The sequence below is a fragment of the Ranitomeya variabilis genome, chromosome 2 (genome assembly GCF_051348905.1).
Source record: "Ranitomeya variabilis isolate aRanVar5 chromosome 2, aRanVar5.hap1, whole genome shotgun sequence".
Classification (NCBI taxonomy): domain Eukaryota; kingdom Metazoa; phylum Chordata; class Amphibia; order Anura; family Dendrobatidae; genus Ranitomeya; species Ranitomeya variabilis.
In genome coordinates this window covers 168750831-168772980 of record NC_135233.1, presented here as the reverse complement: position 1 = coordinate 168772980, position 22150 = coordinate 168750831, and the positions used below count along the sequence as shown (strand labels likewise).

At 43.3% G+C, this 22150-nt stretch overlaps 1 protein-coding gene across 2 annotated transcripts in view; it reads right to left on the bottom strand.

Moving 5' to 3' along the window:
- Window positions 1–572: 572 nt before the first annotated feature.
- The window catches only part of DESI2 (desumoylating isopeptidase 2), a 65602-nt gene continuing 44024 nt past the window's right edge, over window positions 573–22150 (bottom strand). For both annotated transcript variants that reach the window (XM_077283155.1, XM_077283154.1), the window contains 5 exons: window positions 20823–20895; window positions 17631–17724; window positions 13365–13506; window positions 4492–6554; window positions 573–4184 (listed from right to left, as the gene is read on the bottom strand). In XM_077283155.1, the coding sequence (XP_077139270.1) occupies window positions 6318–6554; window positions 13365–13506; window positions 17631–17724; window positions 20823–20895 (546 nt within the window). In that variant the 3' untranslated portion in view covers window positions 573–4184; window positions 4492–6317. The remainder of the gene's footprint in view (window positions 4185–4491; window positions 6555–13364; window positions 13507–17630; window positions 17725–20822; window positions 20896–22150) is intronic.

Genomic DNA, 22150 nt, shown 5'->3' with positions numbered 1-22150 from the left:
TGCACCAAGATTATGTCACAGCAATTTATGTGGGGGTTTTTTTCTTGTAAAACGGGAACTTGGCCTTTTGGTATCACAGATAATCACAAGGTTTGAGAATAAATGCAACATTGTCTTGTAAAAAAAAAAAAAGCCCAGATCACTTAGGACCACAAAGGGAATCTGTCAGCAGGTTTTTGCTACCTCATCTGAGAGCAGCACTATGTAAGCAAAGATATCCTGAATCCCATGATGTATCACTTAGATTACTGAGTGCAGTTGTTATGACAAAATCTCCATTCTTAGGCTACGTTCACATTTGCGGTCAGGGCCGCAGCGTCGGGCGCCGCAGCGGCGCCGCATGCGTCATGCGCCCCTATACTTAACATGGGGGCGCATGGACATGCGTTGTGCTGCGTTTTGCGCCGCATGGCCGCAAGCGTTGGACGCAAGAAACGCTTCAAGTTGCATTTTTTTTGCGTCCAACTTGCGGGCAAAAACGACGCATGCGGCGCAAAACGCAGCGTTTTAGCGTGCGTTTTGCCGCGTTTTTGTTTGCGTTGTGCGCTGCGGCGCCGACGCTGCGGCGCACAACGCAAATGTGAACGTAGCCTTAGATTTAGAATGAAACAGAGCTCAGAAAGGTAACCCAGCCCCCACCAGGATCTGTGTATGCAATGTCTATAGACAGGGAGCTGCTTATCACAGGAGGGGCAGAGCTGGGCGAAGATGCACATGCTCCTGGAGTCCAGAGAATGATAAATCACAAGGTAATAAGGCTTTCAGAGTAACTAGATAGTACACATCTCGACAAAACCACTACCTCATGCTGTCCTCAGATTACATAGCAAAAACCTGCTGACAGATTCCATTTTCTGGACACAAAACACACCAAAGCAAAACAGAAGATTATGAAATGGGTTCAATACATTGAGTAAAAAGACTTGAATAAAAAGGTAACAACTGTAAACCTGCTGTATCGTCTGAAACTTGAAAAGCTACACATGGCAGTGTGATTTATCATCTAGTACAGTAGATCTAGTTCTGGAAGTAGCCAACTGTCCCCAACACAACCAAGTTTCTGAGGGCAAGAATGCTGACATTCGGAAATGCACTCGTTTCTGATCTGGATGGATTAATGCTGCGTAAACTCGTTACACTGTAATACTGAAAACAAATTTTAAAGAGTTTAAAAAAAATCTAATATACACACACACACACACACACACACACACACACACACACACACACACACACACACACACACACCAGATTGTCTGGGTTGCAAGAAGTATCTTTACAGCTCCTATTGCACCACGCTTACTATTAACCAACAGTCTCACAATAACTTGGGCACTTCTCGGCCGTTCATCATAATTGACCTAGGCTCTCGACTGAACAAAAATAGACACTTCTCACCATTACTTCTTAGGCTTGCTTTACCAAACTGCATTCATCACTGAAATTATATAACTTTGTATCCTGAGTGTTATGGGCCATAGAATTGATTTAACAAAAAGCCATTTGGACGGTCACACAAATGAGTAAAAACACTAACTACCATGCAGGTTACATAATAGGATAGGTAATAAGTAGCTAACCCTCACCAGTGATCGGAGACACAAAAACTAATAGATACTAGACTATGTCAATGTGTGGTGCTCAAATATAAAGCTTGGGTCACTATCCCTGACAAATGGCTTTTTACTGCACCACCGTACTGCTCCATGGCAGCCCTGACACCAGCGCAAACATGCATATTATTTGGTAGGGAGTAGAACATATCCTATAAAAATTACCCAAATGTGTATACTGTATGCCCCGCTTATCCCAAATCTATGGAAACTTGTTTTATATACCCCGAATGATCATACATACAGGATGCAAGATGTGTCACGCACTTGTCAGGAAAGCTATGTTTTGATGAATACCCTGCGCAATTGTGCCGAAATTTAAAAAATATATATTTTATATTGAACAAATGTCTGCTAAGCCTGGGAAAAATACTCACCTTTGGTAGATATTCCAATAAATACCATGTGCAAAAATAAAATAAGAAAAACCCTCATTTATAAAAGCTAAAACCTTGTTATAATTATATTCACAAATTAATGCACTGGGTTACACATGGAAAGTATAACATTTCAGATATATAAATGCGAAGATACGTAAACAACATATTTGAACAAAATAAAAAAAAAAGTGCTATAAATCAACTTGCCAAAAAAAAGATGTGACAACTCTCTCCAGCCCTAAAAATATACTGTGCTAAGCAGGCCAATGAAGAGCAATGCTAATAGTGTGCCTTCGGCGTGCTTGAATACTATGTTAGTCCCCACGGCTTCATGTTTCGCAACGCAGCTGATCGACAGCCGCAACAACGGCATGGATAGCCTGTTTGTTAGGTAGTCCCAGCATGTGTTTGGGCTGTCGAACAGCCATGGTGACTCAAGCATAGTATCCGAGCACGCCGAAGATACTCTATTAGCATAGAAGCGTGCTCGGATAACACCTTGTCCGAGCACATTCACTAATGACTATGCACAAAAGGCTGGACAGCTGGCGGTCACTATGCTCCCTTTACAGAAATTATGACCAGACCAAAAGGATACACACACAAAACATGACCACAGTGCCACATCAGCAGCTAATATACCACCATTAAACCCTGTAACAGCGCAACACCCCATAATAACTTACTACTAGGAACAATTCTTTCAATATGAGCCTCAGAAGACTACGAATTACCCTCATTAAATCATTAACGGCTATTTTTTATACACAGAATAAAGCAGCACTTCTCACTTAGTCAGATCCGGCACCACCTGTGCCATTCTGTAGTGTAATCACAATAAATAAACCCGACTGGGCTCTCGTGCATTTTCCACCCAAATCTTCGGATGCGCTGAAGCCGCCTCTTCCATGTATCTATATGCGGACTGTATTTTCCCTCTGAGATCAGCTCTACATGGGACTGCATCATATAGAGCCACAGACTTGCTCACAGAAACTCCACAGCATATTACAGTACAATCCATGTACAAGAGAATTTTAGCAAAACTCGTTTCCACACTGGAGAGATTTTCCAAGCCAAAATGGACCTGCATCTGCATTGTGGACTTCACCTCCTTCAGTGCATAGGATTGAAACCTACATGCAAACTGAGTCAGAAAATTATGCCCCATATGAAGCTTCCCTATACATGGCAATGGATGGAAGAATAACTAAAAGCCTCAATCATTAAGTGTATGATAACATCAATTTTAACCAATGGAAAGGGTTTTAAACAAAATGGGTGGCCATTAGGGAATTACGGTAAGTTACAAGTCATGCAATTTTTTGTTTTTAGTCTAGTGCGTAATATTAATCCTATATTTTGTATCATAACAATCTTTATGAAAGTAGATCAAAATGATAACAGAGGGATCAACAAAGAATTTAAAGAGAATCTGTCAAATTTTTCATGTTAAACTGGACACTGGATGTAAAAGCGGCAGTATAGCAAAATAAAATGTTTAGCTTTTTTTTTTTCTTCCACGTTGCCGGCGCACTATGTCCCGGAAGTATTTCGCTGTGTTCCGGGGCATAGTGCGCCGGAGCATGCCACTAATGCTTTTCGGCTTTGCCCGCAGTTGGGCAAAGCATACTGCACAAGGCAAGATTGCATTGCGCACGCGTGTTCTACGGAGGAAACCTAATCAAATTCAAGACAATATTGCGGCCAGCGGGAAAGGAAGGGGTGAATGAAGGAACAGAAAACACCGCCCATCGGACCGTAAACAGGGCCCACCAAATTCAGGTGACAGAGTCCCTTTAAAGAGGTTTTCCCACGAACAAAAGTTCCATGTATCCACTAGATCTTGGAACAAAAATAAGATCCACAATTGGATGTGATTAAAAATAATGTTCCTGTGCTGAGATAATCTTAGTACACAGCAGGGGCACATGTATGTGTAATGGCTGTGTCTGACCGTACAGGGACATGGAGAAAAACTAGAAGTGGCTAACATAAAATTGGATTTTTCAATGATTACTTTAATCTTACACATTGGACAACCATGGGTGAATAATGAAATAGTTACTAGGGATCATGGCTAACTGCACCAACACTCATTCATATGTTAAATCTATTATTCTCCACTGGAACAAGATTGCCATGCTGTAATTCATCCCAGGAAGTGTTATGTGCTGTAGCTTGTATCGCACTAAGGCTACGTTCACATTTGCGGTCCGCGCCGCAGCGGCGCCGCATGCGTCATGCGCCCCTATATTTAACATGGGGGCGCATGGACATGCGGTGCACTTGCGTTTTGCGCCGCATGCGTCCCTGCGGCGCACGCGTCCGGGCGCAGAGGACGCAGCAAGTTGCATTTTTGCTGCGTCCAAAATCAATAGAAAAAAGGACGTATGCGGCGCAAAACGCAGCGTTGTGCATGCGTTTTGCCGCGTTTTTGTTTGTGTTGTGCGTTGCGGCGCCGACGCTGCGGCGCACAACGCAAATGTGAACGTAGCCTAACAGATCTATTCCATGTGACACAATGAGGCAACAGGATATAACAATTCATTCATGTTCAGACAGGTTTCCCCAAAAATTACAGCTCATCTCTAGAGGCCCCAGGAGGAACATTTTGTGATCAGTTTAGCTATTATAATGATTCCTTTCACAGTTATTGTCAAAATTGGAGAACTGCTTTAAAAAAAGAAGGTCTAGTGTGGACCAAACCTTCTCAAAACATGGTCCACCAGGCCTCATATATGCTGTGAAACCAAATCAGATGTTTTTTGCTCTAGAGCAGTTAAAGAATTGTCCTGGCTCTTCCATATCAGAAGGTGATTAGGGTTGGTGATAGCACAACAAAACTTACTCATGGACAAGTGCCGATTGCAGGATTCAGCAGGCATGACATCAATGGCCCCACTTACCTCCCCATACAAAAGTGAGTGGAGCCAGAATAACTCCTTAAGGAGTTTATGCCCTTTTTCATACATAAAGACAAAAATTATCTGAAAAGGTATATTAAAAGGCTTACAAGAAGCTGATCATTTTCTGGCTACTAGATACACTTAGGCCTTGATTCATTAAGACCAGTGTTGTACATGCCAGTCTTAATGAACCGGGCCATTGGAGTAAGATGGGCCGAATTTATTACAAAATCGCACTAGGTGCATACTACATGTGACGCTCACCACCAGCTAGACTGCACATTATATGAGGAAATATCACTGAAGACGACCATGGTGTAAAATGTCAGCAAAATTCCCTGATCGAGTAGAAAAAAACCAAACACACGCAGTACATGTTCGTTTCACTCAAAGTGGAGGATTATGAGGGGTTCATTTTAAGTAAGAAACAAAACCCTCAAACATTTACTAGTCACAAAAGTGGTCTTCTAGTTACAGAAACTTGATATTTCGCAGATTTAACATGGGGCTCAGAGCTGAAGATGGCTCAGCTGAAGATACAGACTCCTTAAAGTCCACTTGCCATCTCCAACACTTCCAGCTGAAAAATCTGATGGGTCCAAAGCTCAGACTAAGACGAATTTTGATGTCTCTATAATGCATCTCAAACTGTAGAACTGGTTTAACCCCTTTTGAACCCCAGCAGCCATCCAAAATTAGGATAACATCTAAAGCTAATCAATACTACTGCAGCTCCATTCATAACTGGCCATACAGAACTATGCAACAAGTCACAAAGCTGATGCATTCTAAATCAATCCACAGCACCCTATCTGTGGCTAGTGTTACAATACATACATGATCAATGACTAGATTTCTCATTACCCACAAATATTCAGGTAGAATTCAGTAAAATACTTCTATGAGAAGCTTGTGGACACTTCTGAGAAGTAGGTGCTGCATATAGGTGCTACTGGACTGGACTGTTAAGGGAAAGCACATTTTCCATCCTGTCAGTTACCCATCACATAAAAGGTTCTTCTTTGTCAGTTATAAGCTGAAATATTTTAATGTGGGTGAAAAGAAAATTTACAATAAATTCCTGAATAGTAGAAAAAAAAAAAATAGTACAAAAACAAAAAAAAAAAAAAAAAAAAGAAGAAGAAGAAAGAAAGCCAAACTGAAGCCAAATTGTAATGTTGGGCAGAGATTTAGGAACGTGGTAACTGTTCATATGTCCTTGTATGTGGCCTTGTCTGAATACAAACAAGATCCTGAGCAGAAATGTGTCAAAAGAATGTGCCTCTTATGTCATGATGTGGAAGAATCACTGAAGAACAGCAGTGTCAGTTGCTGGAGATCAAATCGAAACACTTATTTGCAAAAAGAAAACACATTGTTGTCAGTTGTCTTAGAAGTACTCTATAAATATTCTCCTATAGCTTGGTGTGTCGTCCAGGCCTGGGCATTAGGGATGTGGAGGTTGAGGCTGTGGCTGAGGCGGCTGCATCCTCTGCTTCTTCCAGTTCTTCCTGCAGCTCCTGGCTGACACTGGATTGGAGGGCAGCAGGCGTCAACCATTCCTTAGGTAGACAGCTTTGTAGAAAAGGAACACAAGAACTAAAGTATGCCAACCGGTTTACCCAACGGGGAATCTCCTTACCACATAGGATCTGCAAAGAAAAAAAAAAGAAAAAAACATTGCAAGAGTCCTGCTTAACAAAAGTAAGACTGAACAAATATTAATTGCCGAAACTCGTGTCTTTAAGAGGCAGCAAGAAATGCATTAATATTTATTATACATATATAGTGTAAGACGGTTCCCTGAAAATTGCCCACAGGAAAATTGCCCACAGGAAAATTCCCCACAGGAAAATTCCCCACAGGAAAATTCCCCACAGGAAAATTCCCCACACGGAAAATTCCCCATTACAGCATCACAAAAGTTTCAGATCTATTATATTTCAGGTGTAAGGTGAGGATGTTCACATAATATGTGATCAACTTGTGATTTACAGTTGACCTAGTGCAAAACTGCAAAAATGATGATCTGTGGTTTGCAGCAGTCTGTCATTCTCAGCAATAGATAGATCTAGTCTGCTCTCATCTCTCACTGATTCTGCCTTACTCCTCCCACCAGCCCAGAGCAGCAGCACATGCAGAACCAGCAGCAGTGGGATCCAGAGGAGCCATCACTGCTGTCAGTACACACAAAAGAATCACTGCTGCTGGCAGAGATATTTGGTCCTGGAAGCCCAGAAGGCACAGCAGAAAGGTGAGATTCTGTCACTTGTACCACTTTGTGTTCTTGCTGAGAATGTATGATATGCTTTTGCAGTGGAGTCCGATGGGCCCCAGTGCGAAATTTGGCCCTCCCCACACATACACACACACATACACACACGTTGGTCAGATGTATGGGCTCCTGTAGTGTTCTAAATTCTATAAGGACGTATGAATTGCCCCCCTCCCCCTTCATTATGTAGTAATGTCCCCCATACTGGTATATATGCCCATCATCCTGGTGAATGTGTCTGCATCCTGGTATATATATGTCCTAATGCTGGTATATATGGTCCCCATCCTAGTATGTATGGTCCACATGATCTCCATCCTGGTATTTATGCCCCCTTCCTGGTATATATGTCCCTATCCTGGTTTACATGGTCCCCAATCCTAGGCTATGTGCACACGCAGGAAATGTGGTGCAGAATTTTCTGCACTAAATCTGCATCTCCTGGCAGAATCCACAGGTGCGTTTTTTATGCGTTTTTAGTGCGTTTTTTGTGCAGATTTTACCACTGCAGATTTCTATTAATGGAGATTTTTCTGCACCATTAGCACAGCTTTTTTTTTCACATTGATTTACATTGTACTGTAAATCACAGCGCAGTTCTGCAGCGTTTCTGCAGCAGAAAAATCTGCTGCAGTTCTGCACCAATTCTGCACTAAATCTGCATCGTATGCACATACCCTATTTATGTGTCCCCGTTCTGACCCTATTGCATAATTAAACACAATAAGGGTATGTGCACACGATGCAGATTTAGTGCAGAATTGGTGCAGAACTGCAGCAGATTTTTCTGCTGCAGAAACGCTGCAGAACTGCGCTGTGATTTACAGTACAATGTACATCAATGTGAAAAAAAAAAAAGCTGTGCACATGGTGCAGAAAAATCTGTGCAGAAACGCTGCAGATTTCAAAGAAGTGCATGTCACTTCTTTTGTGCGTTTCTGCAGCGTTTCTGCACCCCTCCATTAATAGAAATCTGCAGTGGTAAAATCTGCACAAAAAACGCACTAAAAACGCATAAAAAACGCACCTGCGGATTCTGCCAGGAGATGCAGATTTAGTGCAGAAAATTCTGCACCACATTTCCTGCGTGTGCACATAGCCTAGGATTGGGGACCATGTAAACCAGGATAGGGACATATATACCAGAAAGGGGGCATAAATACCAGGATGGAGATCATGTGGACCATACATACTAGGATGGGGACCATATATACCAGCATTAGGACATATATACCAGGATGCAGACATATTCACCAGGATGATGGGCATATATACCAGTATGGGGGACATTACTACATAATGAAGGGGGGCAATTCATACGTCTTTATAGAATTTAGAACACTACAGGGGCCCATACATCTGACCAACGTGTGTGTGTATGTGTGTGTGTATGTGTGGGGAGGGCCAAATTTCGCACTGGGGCCCATCGGACTCCACTGCAAAAGCATATCATACATTCTCAGCAAGAACACAAAGTGGTACAAGTGACAGAATCTCACCTTTCTGCTGTGCCTTCTGGGCTTCCAGGACCAAATATCTCTGCCAGCAGCAGTGATACTTTTGTGAGCACTGATCATACCTCCCAACCGTCCCGATTTCAGCGTGACAGTCCCGCTTTGGCACCGGGGTCCCGCTGTCCCGCTTCGGGCATTTAAAATCCCGAATTTGCGGCCGCCGGTGAAGCCCCGCCCACTTCCGGGACGTAGAGAGAGCCCGATTAGGTTTGTGGCTGTTTTTTTTTTTCTTATACATGCTGGGTCTCCTCCCGACCGATCCCTCCCCCGCCCCCGCCCCCTGTGTGTGCGGCGCTGCCACGCTGAGGAAGAGAGCCAGCAGCGATCAAGATGAGAGGTCAGCGACTCACTACCTGAGGTGTGTGCACAGAGCTCTGGCGTCTCCTGCTCTTAGCTGCTATCCCGGCAGAGAAGGAGAGACGGGGGAGGTGCCGGGACAGTGCAGAGCTGTGAGCAGCCGGAGAAACTGAAGAGCTGCACATGGACAGATCAGCCGCCCCTGCACCACAGAGGAGATTGTGTGTGTGTGTGATGTGTGTGTGTGTGTGAGATGTGTGATGCTGCATTTGTGTGTGTGTCATGTGTGTATGAGGTATCTGGTGTGTGTGATGGCTGGGTGTGTGTGTGATGGCTGGGTGTGTGTGTGTGATGGCTGGGTGTGTGTGTGTGATGGCTGAGTGTGTGTGTGATGGCTGGGTGTGTGTGTGTGATGGCTGGGTGTGTGTGTGATGGCTGGGTGTGTGTGTGATGGCTGGGTGTGTGTGTGTGATGGCTGGGTGTGTGTGATGGCTGCATGTGTGTGATGGCTGCGCGTGTGTGTGTGTGTGTGTGTGATGGCTGCGTGTGTGTGTGTGTGATGGCTGCGTGTGTGTGTGATGGCTGCGTGTGTGTGTGATGGCTGCGTGTGTGTGTGATGGCTGCGTGTGTGTGTGTGTGATGGCTGGGTGTGTGTGATGGCTGCATGTGTGTGATGGCTGCGTGTGTGTGTGTGTGTGATGGCTGCGTGTGTGTGTGTGTGATGGCTGCGTGTGTGTGTGATGGCTGCGTGTGTGTGTGATGGCTGCATGTGTGTGATGACTGCGTGTGTGTGTGATGGCTGTGTGTGTGTGTGTGTGTGTGTGTGATGGCTGCGTGTGTGTGTGTGATGACTGCGTGTGTGTGTGATGGCTGTGTGTGTGATGGCTGCATGTGTGATGCATTTGTGTCAAAGCTGCATGTGTTTGTGAGCTGCGTTTGTGATGCTGCGTGTGTATGTGTGATACTGTGTGTGTGATGCTGCATGTGTGTGAGCTGCGTGCCTGTATGTCATTATACAGTATGGAGAACTGTGGCCATAATACAGTATGGAGCATCATGTGGGGTCATTATACAGTATGGAGCATCATGTGCAGTCATTATACAGTATGGAGCATCATGTGCAGTCATTATACAATATGGAGCATCATGTGCAGCCAGTATACAGTATGGAGCATCATGTGTGGTCATTATACAATATGGAGCATCATGTGCAGTCATTATACAGTATGGAGCATCATGTGCGGTCATTATACAATATGGAGCATCATGTGCGGTCATTATACAGTATGGAGCATCATGTGCGGTCATTATACAGTATGGAGCATCATGTGCGGTCATTATACAGTATGGAGCATCATGTGCGGTCATTATACAATATGGAGCATCATGTGTGGCCATTATACAGTATGGAGCATCATGTGTGGCCATTATACAGTATGGAGCATCATGTGCAGCCAGTATACAGTATGGAGCATCATGTGCGGTCATTATACAATATGGAGCATCATGTGCGGTCATTATACAGTATGGAGCATCATGTGCAGCCAGTATACAGTATGGAGCATCATGTGCGGTCATTATACAATATGGAGCATCATGTGCGGTCATTATACAGTATGGAGCATCATGTGCGTTCATTATACAGTATGGAGCATCATGTGCGGCCATTATACAGTATGCATGCGGTCATTATACAGTATGGAGCATCATGTGCGGTCATTATACAGTATGGAGCATCATGTGCGGCCATTATACAGTATGGAGCATCATGTGCGGCCATTATACAGTATGGAGCATCATGTGCGGCCATTATACAGTATGCATGCGGTCATTATACAGTATGGAGCGTCATGTGTGTTCATTATACAGTATGGAGCCTCATGTGTGGCCATTATACAGTATGGAGCACTGTGTGGCCATATTTTTTTGTTTATAACTATTGTATATGAAACAGTGTGATCAGCAGTGCTAAATGGGTGTGCTTGGGACGTGGATATGGGTGTGACTAATTATGAATGGGTGTGGTCAGAGGCGTGGCCTAAAATTTGCACGCCGCAAACTTTGTCCCTCTTTCCCATCTTCAAAAGTTGGGAGGTATGGCACTGATAGCAGTGATGGCTCCTCTGGATCACACTGCTGCTGGTTCTGCATGTGCTGCTGCTCTGGGCTGGTGGGAGGAGTAAGGCAGAATCAGTGAGAGAAGAGAGCAGACTAGATCTATCTATTGCTGAGAATGACAGACTGCTGCAAACCACAGATCATCATTTTTGCAGTTTTGCACTAGGTCAACTGTAAATCACAAGTTGATCACATATTATGTGAACATCCTCACCTTGCACCTGAAATATCATAGATCTGAAACTTTTGTGATGCTGTAATGGGGAATTTTCCGTGTGGGCAATTTTCCGTGTGGGCAATTTTCTGGTCTCTGTCTGGCTGGTAGGACCCATACCATACCATTATCTTGGTAGTCAATGGTCAAAAAAAAAAAAATCCATACCCCAGGAACGTTTCCAAATTCTTTCCCACAAACTTAGGCTACGTTCACATTTGCGTTGTGCGCCGCAGCGTCGGCGCCGCAGCGCACAACGCAAACAAAAACGCAGCAAAACGCATGCACAACGCTGCGTTTTGCGCCGCATGCGTCGTTTTTTTCATTGAATTTGGACGCAGCAAAAATGCAACTTGCTGCGTCCTCTGCGCCCCGACGCGGGCGCCGCAGCGACGCATGCGGCGCAAAACGCAAGTGCGCCGCATGTCCATGCGCCCCCATGTTAAATATAGGGGCGCATGACGCATGCGGCGCCGCTGCGGCGCCCGACGCTGCGGCGCTGGCCGCAAATGTGAACGTAGCCTTAGATGTACTTTATTGGGATTTTATGTGACACATCAACATAAAGTAGCAAGCATTAGTAACAAGTAAATGAAGTGATACATGTTTTCTAAATATTTAGAAAGAAATCTAAAAATTGTGATGTGCATTTGTATCCAGCCCCTTGTAGTTTGACACCTCTAAATTAAAACCTGAATGCAATTTTTCACTCGGAAGTCACATAAGTAAATTAAGTCCAACTGTATGTAATAAATTCTCAGTATAACTAAAGCTGTTCTGTGAAGGCCTCAGAGGCTTGTTTGAGAAGCCTGGGGATCAAACCGCATGATGAAAACCAAGGAATACACCAGACAGGTCAGGGATAAAGTTATGGAAATGCCTAAAGAAGGGTTAGGTTATTATAAAAAAACAAAATAGCCCATATTCTGAACATGTCACAGAGCACCGCTCAATCCATCATTCAAAAATCTAAGCAATGTGGCACAATGGCAAACCTATCAAGCCACTGCCGTCCACCTAAACTGACATTCAGGCATATAGAGCGTTAGAGAAGCAGGACACCTATTCGTCATATACACCACAAATCTGGCCTTTATAGAAGAGTGGCAAGAAGAAAGCCAGTTTTGAAACCAAGCCATAAGAAGTCCTATCTTCAGTTAGCTATGTCCCCTACATGGCTTTTTGCAAACATATGGAAGAAAGTGCTGGGAGCAAATAAGACCAAGGTAGATATTTTTGGGCTAAATATAAAAAGTCATGTGTGGCAGAAAATGAACACTGCATAGCTCCCTGAAAACACCATCCCCATAGTCAAAAATGGTGGTGGTAGCAGCATGCTGAGGGTATGCTTTTCTTCAGCAAGGGCAGGGAAAACTAGTCAGATTTCATGGAAAGATGGATGAAGCTAAATACAAGGCAATCCTGGAGGGAAACCTGCTGGAGGCTGCAAAAGACAGGAGACTGGGAGTAAGTTCACCTTCTAGCAAAACAACCACCCTAAATCTACAATGGATGGTTTACATCAAAACATATTCCCGTGTGTGAATGGCCCAGTCACATTCCAGACCCAAATCCCATTGAGAATATGACAAAACTTGAAAATTGGATTTCACAGACGCCTCCATCCAATCTCAGAGCTAGAGTTAGTTTGTAAAAAAAAAAAAAAAAAAAAAAAAAAAAGTGCATAGTGTCAGCCTCTAGATGTGCAAAGCTGGTAGATCCATATGCCAAAAGACTTGCAGCAGTAATTGCAGCAAAAGGTGGTCCTAAAAAGTATTAACTCTGGGGGTGAATATAAATGCACATTATAGTTTTCAGATTTATATTTTTAAACTATTTAGAAAGCCATGCGCCATTTCTTTACACTTCACAAATACTTGCTGCTTTGTGTTGGTATATCAAATTAAGTTTATTGGGATCTTATGTAAGTTTGTGTGAGTAACGTTTGTGGAAAAGATCACGGGGACTTTTTCAAGCCACTGTAGATCTTCGATTGGAATAATGCTTTACTTTATTATTGCAATGCATGTAAATACTAATTTACCTCAGATAAAGCAGATGAAAAATGGTTGCAGTTTTTGTGCATGAGATGATAGGCATTCCCTTTGAATTCCTTTCCAAGTTCTTCAACAATTTTTTCTATGTCATTTTCGGTGAAATCTGTGCTTCCCAAAGCTATAGCTTCCCTAAAAGAAACAAATTAGACATTTCAATTCTCCCACTTATCAGATCTGGGAAACACATTAAAACAGACTGCTGCACAACCCTAAGGGAAAAAAATAAATAAATCTGTGCCCACCATGATAATTAGCTGCTAGAACAGGAATGTTGATAGCTTTACCAACTTTCCACAAGTTAAGTGATATCGGCACCATTCGTGACCACCACCAACGGTTGCTGCCATTAGGCAAACACAAAGTAAGGGGTCAGGGAATGTGGGGGACCGGGAGTCTCGTGATGTGAGACTAAACACTAAATGAGGACTAAACACTGGAATTATTATTTTTTCAGGAGGAAGAGGCAGTGAAGGGTATATATTGGATGGCAGAGGTACCGGAGGGGTGGGTGTGTGTGTGGGTGTGTGTGTGTGTGTGTGTGTGTGTGTGTGTGTGTGTGTGTGTGTGTGTGTGTGTGTGTGTGTGTGTGTGTGTGTGTGTGTGTGTGTGTGTGTGTGTGTGTGTGGCGTCATTTCTCGCTCTTCTTACATGTGTGTCATGTCAGGAGAAAAAAGTTTTTAAATGGGTGGCTTATTCCATATCACTATTTTAAAATGACAATGAGCGAATAAGGCTCCTTAGCGGCCGCTATTTTAATGTGCATCTCCGGTTGTTAAGGGGTGAAATAGAGAAGTCACATGCTGCTCTAGATCATAACCTCCAGCGACCAGCTATTACTTTTGTGGAAACCATGTCTGGTCAAGGCAAAGGAAAGTAGCATTACACAAAAAGCCATTAATGCAATTTGTGCATGCGCTAGGTTCAAAAGAACAGCTCTCCATTTTCCCATAATGAGGGTCTAAATTCAAAGGAGGGGAGTCCCAATTAAATACTGTGTCCAGTTCTGGGCACATTTTTTTTATTTTTTTTTAATAGAAAAAAAAAAGACATTGAAAAACTGTAGCAAGTTCAGAGAAAAGCTATCAGGATTGTGAGCGGACTACAAAGTATGTCTTACGCGGAACGGTTTGAAGGATCTGGAAATGTATGGCTTGCAAAAAAGAAGACAGAGGAGACTGAAATCGCTGTCTACAAATATCTGAAGGGATGTCCCAGTGTAGAAGGATAATCTTTATTGTCATTTGCACGTGGAAAAATGAGAAGCATGGAATGAAACTGAAAGGGAAAGATGCAAATTATATAGTAGAAAAAATGTTTTGACAGTAAGTGTGATCAATGAGTGGAGCAGGCTGCCATAAGAGGTGGTGAGTTCTCCTTCAATGGAATTCTTCTAAGAGACAGACATCTGTCCGAGATGATTTAGTGAATCCTGCAATGAGCAGGGGTTGGATGTGATGACCCAGGAGATCCCTTCCAACTGTAACATTCTATGATTGCATGAAATGAACAGGTTATTGCTCTAAGACAGTTCCTTTAAAGTACACATGATGAATACCCAGCAGAGGTCCATTCAGAGAACTACAGAATCTCATCCACAGAGAAAGTCCAGTGTAGAATGAGTGGCACTGCACACAGCTGTAAATGCTGCCGAGTATTACCACAGATTTCACACAGTTTTTACTGCCGTTATTTAACCAATTTATTTCTATTTTTGCAGAAGACACCAAGCTATGTAATGTAGGGCAGTTTATGGAAGCTGTTCACCAGTTACCAGCTGACTTGGACAGAGTGAGTGTTTGGGCATGGATGTCACAGATGAGGTTCAATGTGGAGAAATGGAAAGTTATCCATCTGGCCACTAATAATATGAGGGCATCACACATTTTAAGGGTAGTAATACTAGGAGAATCACTAGAAGATTAGCATCTGAGTAGAATTAGTCCAGCAGATTATGTATGAAGAGGCATGGACTCCAGGGACAAGACACTACTTTACAAAAGTGTTAATGAGATTTCATCGGTATAAAGTTCAGTTTTGGGCCCCACCTTTCAGAAAAGATGCCCTGGAGGTAGAATAAGTGCAACATGCCACAAAACGGATAAGAGGAATAAGTGATCTTCGTTATGAGGAAAGATTAAAACAATTACATTTAGTCTAGGGAAGGGACATGTTTAGCATTGTTGCTTTGCAGCGCTGGAGTCAAATCCCACCAGGGACAACATCTGCAAAGAGATTGTACGTTCTCCCCGTGTGTGGCTTTCCTCCAGGTACTGCAATTTAGAACAGCCAACCTCAGGAGCTGGTCACAGTGGGAAACATTGACGCTTTCAAAAAGGGCAGAGATTTTTTTTTGTGTGTGTTTGTTAAAAGAAGAAAATACATCTTTTTCTGAATAATGATCTAGTCAACCGACGCTCAAGATATCCTGAGCTACTCTGATTCTACCAGTGAAAGCAACATCGGAACAGATACAACTGCGCATGTGCCACTGATGGTGCCTTTTTGCTGAAGCTCTAATTTTTTTTATTTTTAGAGAGACCAGAGAAATTACTCAGTCAGAGCGATAGTGAACTAGGAGGCAGGTCACTGACAGATCAATGCCCCGTCATTCACACAGAAAGATGACCGGAGGGGCCAGAGCACCAACATAAGACCCTGCCCAAAGTCCCGCCCGATGATTACACAAAAATCATAAAAGTGATTTCTTCACCGCAAGTACTGTATCATTTTAATCAGTATAACAATGTTAATGCGGCCATGTCTGTTCTTTACTTAGAATCCTGCTGACCAATTATCTTAAAGAGAGCAAGACAGCTCGGCAGTCTGACCGAAAATGGGACACATCAAAAAAAAAAAAAAACACTAGAAACCTGGTGATCTGCACAAGAAGAAATGATAAGGCGGGTAGCAGCTCTCCTCCCACATACATGCTCACACTGTCATGCTTTGCTTTTTTCCATGCTTTGTTCAGCAGCCACACAAAAGGCTTCCCACCATGAGGCAAGCACATAATTACATCCCTGCCCGCATCACGTAGTAATGAGAGTGCTAACATTCAACACAGATCTCGCTACATTTCCAGTAATCAATGCAGTGCACGATTAGATTGCAATGAATGAGTGAATTATAACGGATTTTTCTACAAAAACTAAATTTATTCCCACAAATAATATTGTAGGAACACCATCACCTACAATAAGGGCTTGTATGCCAGACGGTTCTTCATCCATTAGAAGTCATTACTAGTACATGCACTTACCAGCTTTACCTTGTCATGTGCAAAACGAAATCCAAACAAACATATCTTCTCGCTAAACTTTAAAGGGAACCCTGTCACCCCGTTTTTTCAGTATGAGATAAAAATACCATTAAATAGGGCCTGAGCTGTGCTGGACAATAGTGTATTTATTTATATTGCATTGTATTGTATTGCGGTGCCCATTTTCCTGAAGCCGATATGCGAACTCGGCTTCAGGAAAATGGCCGCCACGATCTCCATCTGCGCACGCGCGGCATCCCGCGACCATTTTCCTGAAGCCCCGGGCAGCAGATCGCTCCATCTGCGCACGCGCGGCCTCAGGAAGATGGCCGCCGCCAGCGATATTGCGGTGAATAGCGCAGATCGCGCTCTTTCTTTAGCTGCGCAGTGCATTTCGCTGTTGAGCATGCGCAAACCACTACGCCACCAACGGAAAGATAAGCAAGATCTGGGGGAGAAGAAGCGATGTCACCACGCCCATTTGACCAGACCACCTTGATTGACAGGCGAAAACGGCGACACTGGTAAGGTATTTCGGCAGCATAGGTGGGGAATCAGGGTACACAAAATACACTATTGTCCAGCACAGCTCAGGCCCTATTTAGTGGTATTTTTATCTCATACTGAAAAAACGGGGTGACAGGTTCCCTTTAAAGAGCTGCTCCATTAAATGTATCTTGTCTGAATCTTCTGCTCTTTGTTCATGAAGTGACCTGTAAGAGGTTTTGCAGCAGCCTACTTTCCTCTCATTAATGAGAGCAATGTGCACACTGGCCAAGGCTGGCCGTGCATGTGTATGGAGCAAAGCTGAAGGACCACCATCTAACGTGTGTGTTGACAGTCTTATTGTGCCACAGAAACCTCTAGCCATCTTTAACTACTGCAATACACAATCAAAAGCTGTGTTTGGGGGATTTCTGTTGCCCCATCCTTCATTTTCATTGGCCTTACTGTAGTGTAAATTTGTGCTATAATCACAAAGTAATCTACTCACTTAAACTTAAATGTGTCTCCAAGTTCTGAAGAATCTCCAGGTGAGATTTCGAACACACCAGAAAATGGATATGGGTGACCACCATAAGCAAATTCTGCATGGACAGAGATAGAAAAGTTTCATTGTAAATACAAGCATATTGTTAGACAGGATACTACACATCAATACAGATAGGGAATCATACAAACTATGCAAAGTCATTTTCTATGAAATAAATTATTCCAAGGGTTCAGATTGAACAAACGCTCACCCACCTGGCATGTCGAGAAAAGGACCAAGGGCCAAGGAAGGTTCAGACCAGGATCTGTGGGGTGTCCGTTTGTGTATCACTTAACTTTCTAGATTTTTAAGAAGTCTACACGCTTTGAATAATTTTTATTTCCTGGAAATACTCTTAAAAAGGGAACCAGTCAGCTTTTTTTTGCCCCTAAATTACTATCTTGCCTTATTACATAAACCAATGTTTGTAAACATGTGTAAGTGTTAACACCAATCTATCCTAATCAGGGAGGGGAAAAAAAGCATTTGGGTAAAGTACATACCGTGTGGCTATGTATGGTCCAAATAAGAAACAGTCATGCAGTGTATACTCCAACCCCAGTAGGCTGGACGGACATGTTCGAGGCCAGTAGGCTCCACCAGAGATTTTCAGCAAGCCATGACAGGTGCTGCTGGAGCACTGACTGTTCCTGCTCTCGATATGGATGCCATCCAGATGACTAGTCTAGTTTTGTAATTTAGCTTGATTGGCGTTGGCACTAAAGACAGTTTATTGAAATTGGGTTGTCCAACCTTGCAGCATCCCCCATGAATCCAGCTGTGGAGGTCTGTCCAGTTTTGAATTCACTGCACGGCTGCAGCCTGTAGTTGGCAGCAAGTCAGGTGACGAGAAGAGCATGGCAGAGCAACATCCGCTGACGTGTGCTCCTAGCCATGTGGCAACGAATTACAGGCTGACGAATGGTGCAGAACTGCTTTATAGAGCTGGCGCATACCTCCAGATCTGTAGGTGCTGGGCCCGCAAGGGCACCGAGAGGAGATTATGCCTCGGGTTATAATCGGTCATAAATTCATGTGCATATATATTACACACTTTTTTTTTTTTAAAACTGTGGGAAATCCATTTAGAGATGATTGTAGTTTAGGGAGCACAAAGAGGGCCGAGAGGATCTCATTAATGGTCACTCTCTTAGATTGGTAAGGGGATTGTCCACTACTTGGCCAAAACACCTGTTAACTGCCCCATGTAAACTATAAGCATATAGTCACCGCCCCATTCGCATGGTTACAGTTCTATCAGGGCTGGATCTCCCCCGACATTGCTATGCCACGGGACGCAATCAGTGGCCACTACTGGGTTGCTGTGTACTCACTTTCCTCGGACAAGCAGAAGTAAGATGGTAGCAGCCTAATAGCAGCCACTCATTGTTAACCCAAGGGAGTCATGCAGGCAATGGCCCGACAGTCCCAGTGCAGAGATCAATAAAACAGCACCGCTGCAGGAGGCGACCATCTTATTTTTATTTCACATTTTCTCCAGGTAGTGGACAACACCTTTAAATATTACTGGACTGAAGGGTGTAATACAATAATCTAAAAATATTTCACATGGGAACATTAGTTGTTCAGTCAAACATTGGGATATCACCTTAATAACCCCATTTTCTCCTCATGATGCAAGAGAACGATGACGATAGATCAGACAACAAATTTTAAAGTTAAAATAAGGCTCATGTGTGTCGATCCCGATGACACCCCGTAGAAGGAGGGGTTGTTTCACCATTTACTTGTGTGTAATAAAAACATACCGTACTTCCCGCACCATACCAGCAATGTCGGCACTGGGTCTGATGGCACTCATGCAACATTAGGTTGTATAAGCGCTGCAGCCAATCAGCAGTCACTGACATGATGAGTGTCACATTTCCCTTGGATGTCAGAGTTCCATCAGTGGCCATGGATTGGCTGCAGTGCTCACATGGTATAACATTGTCATAAGAGATACAGGAGACCGAATAAGAACATCGCTGGAACAGTGCCGATGAGAAAGGTGAATGTACTTTTTTACATTTTTTTTATTATTTTACAGGGGAGATTGCACAGATTTAAGTATGGATTGTCCAAGTAGTTGACAACCTCTCTAAAAGGGTATACAGCGCCAGGATTTTATCTAAGAGCAGCAAGATGTAGGAGCAGAGACCCCAATTCCAGTAATGCATCACTTGCTGGGTTGCCAACTGCAATTTTGACTTAAAAAAAAAAAAAAAAAAAAGTTCTACATGTTGCAAAATGACCAGTTCTCTGGATGCAGAGCGCTGGATAACCCCTCCAACACCAATGAGTGACAGCTTTCTGCCTATGCACACAGAAAGCTGCTCAGCAGTGGTGGAGGTGGGGTTAAACAGAGCTCATGAATATGGAGTACTACATAGCTACAGGTTTACTAGACCTCTAGTGATCATCTCACTGGAATCAGGGCCTCTGACGCTACATTATGCTGCTCTTGGATTACGTGGCAGAAACCTGGTGAGATATTTCCTTCAGTCCACTTAATGTCTCCATTTCTGGAGAGAAGATAATTTTTCTGCTTTGTCTATATGTTAATCTACTCATGGTTTTGGCATTAAGAATTCTGATAATTCCTCCTGTGCTTGTCTCACCATTGTCTGCTCCTGCTTTCTGACAGGTCAGTGCCATCATATAGAGTATTGACGAGGGGACATTGGCACTTTTCTTACAGAGTGACAGGATTTTGTAAAATTTGGTAACTGAAATCAGTATTTTCACACACTCAACACCTTCCCGGCCACAGCACATGGATGGCATTTGAGGCAAGCACTGTACACGCTCCCGCACTCATGTTATCAGCATTAATTGCAAGCTGTAGCATACAGAGGACATCTAGCTGCAACAGCCATCGAGCCTTTAACACCCGTACAACATGATCAGTGTGCCGATAGGTTGCCACTGCAGCCAAACACAGAGCTCAGTATTATTGCACTACACATGCTAGCTACAAGTATCTAGGCAGTGATTGGCTGCAGTGGTCACATCGACATACAGGCAGCCTCCTTCTCTGTAACACCTAATGCAGAGACAGAAAAAGGGGCTGCCATGAATGCATGGGACGGACACTTCACAATCACTCCTAATCATTGCAATATTAGAATAAGGTCTTGTAAAGTGACCTACCTCTCCCATACACCTGAATACCAGAGTGGAAGACACCAATTCCCAGGGATGATGTGTACTCATTGATCCAATACTAAAAGAAAAAGGTGCAGGAGTTTACCATTTCTAAGTGATAGAACCACAAGACAAAAATAAAACAATTTGTTATTACTTGAAATGAGTCTACTCCAGAGCAGATTTTTTATTTTATGTGAACAAATACTATATATAAAAGGCACTGATACATCTGCCATAGTACAACCAGAATCTGCCCATTACTTACCTACAAGCTCCGCCAACACGATCCCCTTTTAAAAACAGCACCCCTAACAGTACTCCAAAGCATTCAGGAATTTTGACAATTCCTGTATAGCATGTGTATGGGATAATGCCAACTAGAAGGAAAAACTGCAAAAATTACATTTTTTCTTTACCCCAATAAAATGTTGTTTAGCTTAAAAGGTTTCATTTTCAGAAGGGTTAATACGAGAAAATGGAGCCTACATTTCATCATCCGTGGTCAGAAAGTACTGTTTGGGCGCACGGCAGGACTCGGAAAGTAAGGAGCATTATTTGATTTTTGGGGAGAACGTTTGGCTGGAATAGATTGCAGACGCCATGTCGCATTTTGTAGAGTAGAGCCAAAACAGAAGAAACCCCCTTCCCTCCCACCACAATTCTTTGGAGTATATAGTTTCTAAAACAGGGTCATCTATAAGTGCAGTAGTCATTTTGAACCCACAGGTGCTTCACAGAATAATTTTTTTTATTTTTCTAACCGCAGGCTGTAAAAATGAAAATGATATTTTTCCCACTCAGGCTGTGCGCACACGATGCGGATTTGCTGCGGATCCGCAGCGGATTTTTCCGCGCATATACGCTGCAGATCCGCACTGTGATGTACAGTACAATGTAAAGCAATGGGATAAAAAAAAGCTGTGCAGATGGTGCGGAAAAATCAGTGTGGAATTGCTGTGGATTTAAAAGAAGAGCATGTCACTTCTTTTGTGCGGATCTGCAGCTTTTCTGCACCCCTCCATGATAGAAATCCGCAGTGGCAAAATCCGCAGAAAATCCACACAAAATCCACATCAATTCCGCAAAACAGCACAAAATCCGAGGCAAATCCGCTGCTGCGGATTCTGCCAGGAGATGCGGATTTTGTGCAGAAAATTCTGCACCTCTTTTCCTTCGTGTGCACATAGCCTAAAACATTGATTTATTCCAAAACTTTCATTTTCACAAGGAAGAACAGGAGAAAATAGACACTAATTTGCTATGCAACTTGTACCAACACAACAAAACCCCTTATGTGGTCAGAACCTATTGTTAGGGCACACGACAGGGCT